The sequence below is a fragment of the Trachymyrmex septentrionalis genome, unplaced genomic scaffold (assembly GCF_001594115.1).
Source record: "Trachymyrmex septentrionalis isolate Tsep2-gDNA-1 unplaced genomic scaffold, Tsep1.0 scaffold63, whole genome shotgun sequence".
Classification (NCBI taxonomy): Eukaryota; Metazoa; Arthropoda; class Insecta; order Hymenoptera; family Formicidae; genus Trachymyrmex; species Trachymyrmex septentrionalis.
The window spans coordinates 1,105,875-1,117,314 of NW_017305811.1; the positions used below are offsets into that span (position 1 = coordinate 1,105,875).

An 11,440-nucleotide genomic window follows, 5' to 3' on the forward strand; every position below is an offset into this window, starting at 1 on the left:
TATATATATATATAAAATTCGTAATTACCTCGCATCAGAAATATTATAAAAGATGATTCCGCGGTTTATGCGGTTTTCAGCGAAAATCCCTGACTTCTAAACGGACAGAAGGCGAGATTATTTCGCAAAGTGTAGAAAATATAGGATCATAAAGAAACTTGGACGCAGGTAAATTGCACCGAGATATTTTCTCAAGCGAGAATCGAAACAATCGGCGATTCTTCAGTAGGACAGTCTTTCAGTGTACAAAATGTTTCAAAAAAATCTATGCAATCTGAAAAATATCGGTACGGATTTAACATCGTAGATTTTAAATACATACCGTGTTGATGTTAATATTACCACCAACTTACGGTGAAACTTATCGTTAGACGTGGCATGGTATCAAGTCCACACTAGTATTTTTAGAGTGTGCCATTAGAAAGCAATTCTTTATCCATATTTTAAGACATTTAACAAAAAATTAAAAACTACAGACTAAATTGTAAATTCATTTATCATCGAAGATTAAAATCTGGCGAAAGAAACATAGGTAATAAAATATTATTCTACGTTCCATTTTAAAGGAACTTTAATGGAAAATTTTAACATGAGCAATCGTTGGAAAAATATTTAAAGTGGAGTATTACAAAGTTGTGAGAGCAGATCGTGAAAAGAGGAATCCGCAGATGAAAGGAAAAACGCGAGCAGATCTGAGATACCGTCTACCCCGCGTGTATTATCCCGATACTGCCAGTCGGCAATGATTCCGCGGAGATAAATCCCACGGAATATATCCAGAGTCCGGTTAACCCAACGCGAGACGATTTCCGAAGGGAGGAAGGAAAGCGACAAGAAACACTCGCGCGATGCGGTGCGCTAACGTCGAGGAGGAAAAAAAAAATAAAAATGGAAAAAGGGGAAAAGGATCGTTTGGAGAAGAGATAAAAAGAGGGGGCGAGGAAAGGGAGAAGAGAGAAAAGAGAGAGGCTTCCCTCGGTGGCGAAGCGGGGCGGCGCGGCGCGGCGGACGGGCTGAAGGACTGAGAGAAGTTAAGTGCTCGGGCGCCTATGCGGTCCGGTTACCCCGGGATTATATTCCAAGTATTGCCATTATGCGAAGAGTTTCCTAGGAAGGCAATTTTCGAAATATTTAAAATACATACCATTACGCGAAGCCGGCCCTTATTATAAAATAGTCCTCCACCGAGCAGCGAAAGGACGGCTACGTAATACATGCCGGGAAGGGAGGAGCGGAGGATGGAGGAGGAAGGCGGTGGCTATGGTCCTCATCTACCTACTTTTGAGATCTCGCGAGCAGCAGAGTGGCGTAGCTATCAATTTCTTCCGACTCGTCCTTGCGACGGACGACGCGACCGAGCGACGACGTGTGCCTCGGAAAGAGAAAAAGGAAAGGAAAAAGAAAAACAGCCGGTCGTAGGGCCTGCCGAAGGGCCCACGGCTATGTCGCGCAACGCGCGTGTCTACGAAAAAAACCTGGCTATCGCGTGCGCGCCTTGCGTGCTCCAACGTGGCGCATTCGCGTGCGCAAAAAAAAAAGAAAAAAAAACCAGGAACTGGACCAAGAGAGAGAGAGAGTCGAGGAGCGCCGTCTACTTTGTAAGTATAAGTGCGAGGTCGACCCGTGAGAAACGAACGGAGGAATCCTCCGTCGGAGGAAGCGCGCGTCAAGAGGATTTTAATTCTAATTAAGCGATTAATCTTACGAAAACGCACGTTGAAGAAGAAAGTGATTTTCTTTGTATCCTCATTTTATTCTTAAATTATAAACGTCTAGCGGGGAACTCACTAAGGTAACAGAAAGGAACTCAATTCCAAGCAATCGCTAGTTGCCAAACGTCAGCTCTCATTTTTCGTTTTCAAACAGTCGGGTTTTTAATTAAACACATTTCCATTTTTTTTTTTACTAATACAGAGATTAACTTTAATCTCTGTATTTGTTTGACTTTTTATTTTTTTTTTCAATTCTAAGAATTAGGGAAAGATAATCGGGCAAATTAAATCGAGATTAAATTAAGATTCATAGAAACGGGCATTAAGCAACACGACGCTTGAACTAATTTTCATTATCTTATTAACTCGTAGTTTAGACTTAACCTCTCTTAACTTGACGATAACGTATAAAATTAACGTGTAAAATTGTGTTTTCCTAACTATAGTTAATTTAACTAATGGCTTTGCAATAACTTGCAAAAATTATTCACAACCAAACTGTCAGTTTAGTGATAAACCAAATTACAGATAAACAAAAATGTATAATTTTTACAATCATCATCATGTCTTGAGTTTAACCACAAGTGTAAGCGGCAATTGAGAAACCGGGCCTTGATAGAATTAAGAACAGCTTTTCTGGAATCGGTATTCTTTCCCGATATCGGAGCAGAAGTAGATGAAAAGCTAGCATGATATCGGAGACCCGAAATCACCGGGGCAACACGTCGATACGTGTCGCAAAAAGCGCAAGGGGGGCCCTCTCGATCACTTCTGACAGCACGGTAATCGACTTCTGAGCGCGACGCGAGCGATACCGGGGCCCATGTTCGTATCGCGATCGTTTTCTGGACGGAGGGCCGAAAGGAGGTGGACGAGACGAGACGACGGGAGGGATGGATGGACGCGGGTAACGCGCGCATTTTAATACATCGGGGGCGGGCTTTTCAATTTTGAATCCCATCGGGACGATCCTCTCTCGGCCTCCTGATGTATCGCTTACGTTACGCGTTGATCAACGCGACCCGATCGACGTGTGCGCGCGTTTTTACGCGCGTTATAGGCGATCGCCCGAATACGGCGTACGGAACGTACACACACACACACACGCACGCACACACGCACGCACGTACATACGCAACGCGACGTAGAGGAGGACAACGAAGAGCAGAAACGGCAGCGATTGTGTGCCGCCTGCACTCCGATAGGAGTGCACAGGATGCATACCGCGGGTGTGCGAGCGAGCGCGCTTGTCGGCGAGACGCACTCGCGCACACGCGCAAGAGCGTGCGAGACGCGCGAAAACACAATCAAGGCCGCGCCGGGCAAAAACACTAATTTAAACGGAACGAAGGAAATATGTAGTCACATCCGGTGTATCAGGATGAATGGCGCTCGGTTACTACAATTCACGATTTACTGTTTCGCGACTTTTTTCTCTGCCGACGCGTCGGGGATCCGTTCTCTCCTGCCGGTCTCTCTGCCTGCCGATCGCTCCATCTCTTTCTCTCTCTCGCTCTTGCTCTCGCTCTCGAGTCACCGAACACGAGAGAGAGAGAGAGAGAGAGAGAGAGAGAGAGAGAGAGAGAGAGAGAGAGAGAGAGAACAAAGAGGAAAAGAGAGAAACGAGAGGGAGAGAGGGAAAGGCAGGACGAGGATGGCAGGGCAGGACGAGCCGGGAGGTAAAGCCGTTATTGCCAAAAAGGATAATGCGAGGGAAGATTAAATTTTTTTCGACCCGCCCTTTCGAGCTCCACCGACCGCGTGATCACGCTTTGCTGCTTCTCGTGTTGTACACTGTGTACACTTTTCGGGGGATGCGCCCGCTCTACCCTCCCTCTCCCTAGTCGTCACCCTTCCCGAGCATCGCGCTTTTCGTAGTCCATTTCCGACGGAGAGAGCCTCGCGATTATGCTCAGAAATCACATAGCGTAATTTGTGTTGTTTTAACATTTTTATTATTTCACAATTTCTCTCTCAGATCTAAAAAAAAATCTCTCGTAGATATAATACGTGTAGGTTTTATTAAACGTAAGAAACAATATTTAATCTTTAAGTAGGTAGACCAGCCATAGTTTACCTTTAAGACTTTGTTCAAGAAAAAGGAAATAAAAAGTATTGCCTAGATATCGAAAAGTTTTAAGGGGATGCTAAAGACAATTCGTATAGTGTAAGTAAGGACTTACACGTAGACGATTTATGACGTGACACATCATTACATACTATTACATTAATATCGCACACATACACATACACATAAATTTTCGTATAACATTTTAGTTAGCGCTATCCAAGTCCAATTCTAAGAAACTCCACGTTGTTTCTTCGTCTCTAAACTACTAATCTATGAACTATTATTTAAGTACAGATTGCACTACTTTCATATGAAGCAAATGTCACGATGTGATAAATCTAGAGCGCCCATATCGGACTAAGAAATGGTAGAAAAGATTTTATATTCTCGAAATTTTTTGTCGTTCTCGACGTAAACTCCATTTCACAGACACGTATTAATGGGTGTACTTTAATCTTGGGAAAAGATTTTCAAATTTGTAAAAGAAGAAAAAAGTAATTATTATACAAAAATTATATGATTTAGTCGATAATACAGATGGCTTTAGAATCCCCTTAAAGTTCACCATTTTTACATTCCTCTATCCCGTATCGTAAGGATATAACTGATATAAATTTACATAATATACTAATAAAAAAGTATTACTGAAATTAAAATTTTTTCGTGAGTGCTCAAAGTATCCCGTCTACCAACTTGTATCTTTAAACCGTCTACCTATTTTTAACTTTTAATAAGCTCTCGTATCACAAAAAAAAAAATTTATTTAAATATGCCCGACGGAATTAATTTATTAGGATTCAATCTTATTTACCAAGTGTGTCAAATTATTAAACGCTATATTCATTATAAAAACAGCATATATCACCATCAGGTAAAAATATTAAATTGCGCGCGCGCGCTACTTAATAAATACTTTTTTATGGTGTATAATCGCGAAAACCTGTTCTTTGGTATGTGAACGATTACATGCACGATTAATCGATGCGATTAGGGCACGATTAAGCGATCGTAGAAGACGCATCGTCGGGCCCACGCGCGTCAGGTGAAATATAATTTATATTTATACCGCGTAATGCCGTGTATACGTCGTCCTGAGACCCCTCTGAATCTCGGGGCCCGTTCGAAGTATAAATAATTACTGTCTCCGGTTTTTGCCGCCGGAGGCGGGCGATTCATAACTCAGAGGACGCTCCCTGTTGATTCCCTAATTTTCAACGAGATACGGAAGGATCGAGGATTCCTACTTTTAGGAAAAGATGAATTAGATGAGGGGCAATATTTCGTTACATTATTTACGTTAATGGGTCTGTGGACTAAAAACTTATCGGTAATGAAATACTAGTCATAATAATCGGCAATGTAAAATCTGTTACACACGTAACTGTAATTTCGCACGGTGGAGAGAGACGAGACCGTTTTCGGTCAACACGTTCAAATGAAATGCGTCGCAATAAAGAATTGAATATTATCAATAGAAATTCATCGTAGTATTTGATAAAATTTTTGTAATTTCATCATCGAGACGTGTTTATATATACAATGGACTTTAAACCCTGCATTTTATGTACGTACATACGTATATAAGAGACGTATCTTTTTTAAAAAATATAAATAATCTTCTCTACTTCGAAAAAACACATCGTATACTTTGTCGATAAGACTTGCGTCATCGAGAAACCGACCTTCGGCAACGAAACTCTTCTTGACGAACGCAAGACCAGGAACGGCCGTACGCTCGAGAATTTCGTTCCTCAATGAAGAATATAAAGTTATTAGAATTAGATTTAAGGAGAATAAAACTCTCAGGCGCTTAAGTCAGTAATCTAACGAGCATCGCTCGTGCGCTATTCGCCCGCACTTTTTCTCCCGACTTACTTCATCATTTCCTTCGTGGTTTATAACTTGCATTTCTTTTTATCTTGAATAAATTAATCCAAGAACTTTCACGTTAATACTGATATACTGTTTATATAAATGAAAACATCGCTTTCTCTTTTTCTACAAGTTCCTCAGCCCCTCTCTCTCTCTCTCTCTCTCTCTCTCTCTCTTTCTTAGAAATAGCGACGCATTCCGTCCATTTACTGCAATCTGCATAATTACATTTTATTTCATTTCATCTACTTGTATAATTATTCTCCCTCTCCTCTTCTTTTTCCTTTCTTTCTCTCGTTCGTCCCGTAAGGAAAAAAAAACGAAAAGAAAAGAAAAAAGTCCATGTCGACGGTGCTTGGCAAGCACTCTCGCGGCTTGGCATTCCGCGATCCGCCATTGGCTCCTCTCGCCCGCATCAATTAGGTATTTTAATCGGAAAGGCACCGCGGAATAGTTGCGATACTACAACGGCGCGCATTTACGATACGTGGCACACACAGGCAGTCGGGCAGGCATACCCGGAGAATTGGAACGTGGTTGCGTTAACATAATGGAATTCCGCGGAATGTTATAACCATTATATACGTATAGCGGATTACGTCACGGTGTGTGCGGCGGGGGCTCGGCGACGTGTTGTGCGCTCTGAGAAGAGGAGGAAAGGAGAAAAAAAAAAAGAAATAATGCTCGGTAAACTTTAATTTTCCAGATTGAGCTGAACTGACGGGGGCGCGGAGTCAGTCTCGCTCCGTGCTTTTCCGCGCGTAAACCCTCGTAAGCGGCGCGCGGCGTGTCCTTCATTCACCGAGTGCAAGTTTCTTCCCGGACTGCCGTCCGATATATTTTCGCTCTTCCCCGGATATCTACGCCCGAAAACTCTCTAACGGATGAAAATTTAAACGTGCTCGCGCGCTCGTTCGTTTTTTCTGGATGGCACGTAAGACACGACGCCGCTGTGAAGGGCCGCTGATCCATATAACGAATAAATCCCGCTGCGTCGATCGCGGATGCATTCGGCGTCGGGGTGGGATAATAATTAAACTTATTTAACTTTCCGATTAGCTTTGGAACTCGATACTCTCATACAGGATTCTCATGTAACGTTAGATATTCATATATTAAGACTTTTATCCCACTTATCGGATTATGTTACATAAGCAACGTAAAAACGTAGCTGTCGATGTAAATTATAAAATATATACGTAATATATACATCTGGATAAGATAAACCTTGAATATAATGCATCAGAGCGTTGATTATCTCCGACTGTGGAATTCTAGACAACAGTTTTTACAAGAGAAATATATGCATACGATCACTTTAAATTTAATCAAGATAGCGAGAACAGTCCATACATCGATCGTATTATTGGTACAAATAAGCGGCATAATTACAAACGCGGCAGAGAATGAACGTGAGCGTTGTTGAAAGCACAGAGAAGGAGAGGACGAGAGAGAGAGAGAGAGAGAGAATATATTTTGTTAAGCCAAGTTAACCGTTCGGCCCAAGTCGGTGCACGACCAGCTCCCTACGTCCGGCGATCGTCGTGCTAGTTACAAAACGGCTTGTAACTAGCCGCACGCTTAATAACTTGCACCGGTAGCGGACGATAAATAATGCAGGAGACACCGTCGTCCCGATGTAATTAACGAGAACAGTCGATACCCCAGGCGCGCGCGAGCGAGCGCGTGTACGAGTGAGTGAGTGCGTGCGTGCGTGCGTGCACGCGTGTTGTGTCACGTCCGCGCGCGAACGCGAACGAGCGCGGTCAATATTTGTCATCCGCTTTAACAAAAAGAACGTTACAAAACGCTCGGCCGGATGCACCCCGGCCAAATATTGACTGCGCTCATTGACGTTCATTGATACTCTCAATTAGCGCATACCGTCGAAGCCAATCGCCGGGTAATTGGGATGGCCCTCCACCTCCGTCCGCGGAAAAGCGCGCGGGACTCTCTCTTTCCCCTCTGTCGTTTGCCGCCCCTTCCGCTTTCCCACCCCTTCTCGCGTGACCGGTTTCGGCGCGAAAACTCGTCCTGCGTCTCGTATAATTGACGCGGCCGGCCCGCCGCGTCTCGAGCGCGTCCGATGCGCGACTTTTCCATCCGTCGAAAGAGCGGCCAATTATATACGAGGGAGAGGCAGCCGTTGTGTCTTCCTCGGAGAGGATCGTGGCCGACGTTGCCTTGACGAGAGGACGAACGCGCGCTCTAATGAGATGAGGTGAGCGCGAAACCATCGTGCTCTCGTTAACGACCGGTCGCGGCTACGACCCGGTCAACGAGAGAAACATCTTTGTTTTCTATCGGGACAATTACGTTTCCGCGCGCGATTATTTCGGGTTAACCGCATCACTCCGGAGCGCGAAAGTTTCGATCCGGGAGAGGGGAAGCTCGCCCGGTGGTAGAGTTCGCTCGGGATAGAGAAACGCCGACGTTTCTTATTCAATTCGCGGTCGCAGCGCGTTTCTGACCGGCGGAGGAAACTTTTAATTGACCCACCCGCATTGCCAAATTATGTCTAAATGTTGGGCAAATATTGGAATATTTCTCTTTTACTCGTATTTACCCTATCCAATATTGGAATAAAATGAAATGTATGCGCGTGCGCGAATTTCCAGTTACGACGTAGAAATTTATTCGCTCGTTTATTTAACGTCAATCAACATCTAATAAAATTAGGCTTGTAGCGCAGCATGATAATGCATCGAGATTTAAATTAAAAATGAACCTCTTAAATTTCTAACATATATCTGGAATTTGTTGAAACTTTCTATCTAGTACATTTATTATCGGGCAGAAAGCTAATCAATCTTTTTATACATTTTTGCATATATTTCTTGAAGATCTAACGTTACTTCTGACGGAAATGATGTTTTTATCCCATTCTCGTTAACAAGCAAGTATAATTCTGACGATTTTTTGTTCTTCCTGCATATTATTTCTACTAATTTATCTTCGGCATAAGAAGTAATATTCTGCCGGCATAAAAACAGGAAAGTTACATTCAGCTCATCGGAATATATATCTGAGTGATTCGACGTTATCGTGAACATAAAAATCTTCTAATTACAACACTCCGCGCAATTACGGAATTCTTGTTGTTCAATTTGCATTGAAAATTACATATTAGCACTGACGCGTGCAGAGACAAATGTACGTCCCGAGAAAAAGGATTAATCGTAAAGAATAGTATCACTCTTGTCGATAAGATTAATTTAGCAATAATTTTCACAGGCACACAAGCACGAATACTGCTTTGATATAACAATTATGCATAAAAGCTTCTCACACGTTTCGAAAACGAGACGGTTATCGCGTTGTATGAATCTTTTAACGCCTAACACAGATTTTATTTAACTCTTTCGTAAATTACGGAAAGTCAGTCACTTTTTCACTCGATATCTTTTCACGCTATTAATAGCGTGTTCTGCATGCTAACGCGTTAATCGTTTCTTTAATCATTTTCGCATTGAGACATCGCGATCTATTCTCTCGGAAGTGCAACGCGTCAATGAATTTTCAAGTAATAAACTATTCCTCCACGCAGACGAGGAGGAAGATAAAGGAAACACAGATCGATCGTAGGTAAAGAAAGCTCGACTCACCCTTTCCTCCTCCCGAATCATCTCCGCGATGCCGGGTTTGATCTCGAGGTCGTCGCCGGCGCCGGGCTGATTGCCGGCGCCCTGTTGATGATGCTGCTGTTGCTGCTGCTGCTGCTGCTGTTGTTGCTGCTGCTGCTGTTGCACGCTGAGCTGCTGGCTGTGGGCGCCCAGGTGGTTGACGGGCGCGTGCGGACCGGAAGTCACGTGGCCGGGCACGTGGTGGGTCGACAGGGGGTGCGAGCTCTGCTGTCCCTGCGGCGGTGGCGGCGGGGGTGGCGGTAAGGGTAGCGAGACCGGAAGTTCCTGCAGGTTGATCTGCGGCGTGACGGAGATGCTGGGCGTGCTGGGCGAGCCGAGAGATCTCGGGGTCGAGCTGGCCGTCGACGGCACCATGCTGTGAATCTCGGGCACGACGATGTTACTACCGATCACGTCGTCGTCGGGGCCGATGCTGCCGGAGCCGACACGTTCCGGACTGTTGCCGGATGGTGAGCGATCGCCGGATATCCGGCGACGCTTCTTCCGTTGCATCGCCGCGGTCGCGACCTCCTCCAGAGTCGGCCTGGACGTCAGCTCCTGCTCGCTGTTGACGTCCGCGAGGCCGCGGATCTTGAGACTCTCCGCGACCTTGAGCAATGGTCCAATCTGCTCCTGGGAGACGTTGATCTCGCCCTTGTACATGAACTCGACCGCGGCCTTGAGCTCCGGCCACTTGATATCCTTCATGATGACTATAGGATGCTGGCAGGGGTTGTCGAAGAAGAGCGCCTGAAAGTACGGGCTGCAAGCCGACAGGACCATTTTATGAGCCTTAACGCTATGCCCGTCACAGGCCAGGGTTACGTCCACGAAACTTTCGCTCTGTAAGAGCTGATCGAAGACGTTGGTCAGATTAGTCTGATAATTGTTCCAACGCAGACAGAACTGCTGGGGTGACCCAGCTCCGCTTTGTTGCGTCATGATCGAATGTGATGCAGCTTCTGCTTGTCTTGTCTCTCTCTCTCTCTCTCTCTCTCTCTCTCTCTCTCTCTCTCTCTCTCTCGAAGAGGAACGCCTTCGACTTCCTCTACGTCGTCGGGCGAGTTTTTCCTTTTACGCTTTCTCCACCGTTTTTCCTCGTCTTTTCGTCTCTTCCTCCAGTCGCCTCCTCGTGGTGCGTCTCGCCTCTGCTTCTCGGTAACGTTCACCTTGATTGGATCAGCAACGAGACCGCATCTGCAACACGCACATGCACAGCCACACGCAAAACCTTCAGATTCCTTCCGCGCGAAGTGACGCGGGAAGAGTACGAGAGCCTTATCCGCGCGCCTCGTGGCAACGTGCGCGGACCTGTCAGACGCGGACCGACGCGGGCGTCATCGTCCCGTTGGGACGTCGCGATCGAGCATCGTTTCAGCCTAACTCCGAAAACGTGGCTCACAATCGTATGTATATGTATATGTATATGTATATGTATATATATATATATACACACACACTCGAGTACTCTCTCTGAATTCACTCCCACCGCTTCCAAAAAAATTAGAGTTCGCCTTGTCTCTCCCTACGAAGCATCATATACGATGGAGAGTCTCCCGAGGGATCAGGACAGTCCCGACAAAGGGGCAGGGAGGGAGGGGGGGTATTTGCGTCCCTACTTGGATGCACCACGCGGCACACTTAATTATTAATCTTTGCTCTCCTTCTCGCTGTGTTCTCTCTCTCTCTCTCTATTTTTTTTAACAGTTTCTAACTACTGTCACACTTATCTCAGTCTCACCGAAAAACGTCTATCGCATCGAGGCGCGTTTTGTCCGAGAGAAGAAGTCAGATTTCACCGTCAAACCACCCACCACCAACCACCTCGAAACGCGACGACAACGATCACGACGGCAACGTGACGGTTTTCACGACGAGATCGCGCTTTACGAATAGTACGCGGATACGAATACGGGACGCGGTGGACGCCGCGCGACGTACGGCGACGACAGTCCGCGTGAGAAGCGCGTGCTGCGCGCGGCGAAGGGTGTCGAAGCGACGAACGGCGTACGATCTGCACCCCGTGACGAGCGCGTCGCGACTGAGAGGGCCAGCAACGCGGCGGCGGTTCGCTCGAACGGCAGTGGTGGGTACCGTGCGCGGCGCAGCGCTTCGCGGCAGCGGCAACGGCGGCGGCGGCGGCAGCAGCGGCGGCGGGCACC

At 45.8% G+C, this 11,440-nt stretch overlaps 1 protein-coding gene across 3 annotated transcripts in view; it reads right to left on the reverse strand.

Annotated features, from left to right (window-relative positions):
- Positions 1-11,344, reverse strand: part of LOC108753041 (protein bric-a-brac 1-like) — a 340,929-nt gene extending 329,585 nt beyond the window's left edge. For 2 of the 3 annotated variants that reach the window (XM_018494372.1, XM_018494371.1), the window contains exon 1: positions 9,261-11,339. In XM_018494372.1, the coding sequence (XP_018349874.1) occupies positions 9,261-10,220 (960 nt within the window). In that variant the 5' untranslated portion in view covers positions 10,221-11,339. Of the gene's footprint in view, positions 1-9,260 lie in introns of all 3 variants that reach the window. The other variant, XM_018494373.1, reaches the window with a different exon arrangement.
- Positions 11,345-11,440: the final 96 nt, after the last annotated feature.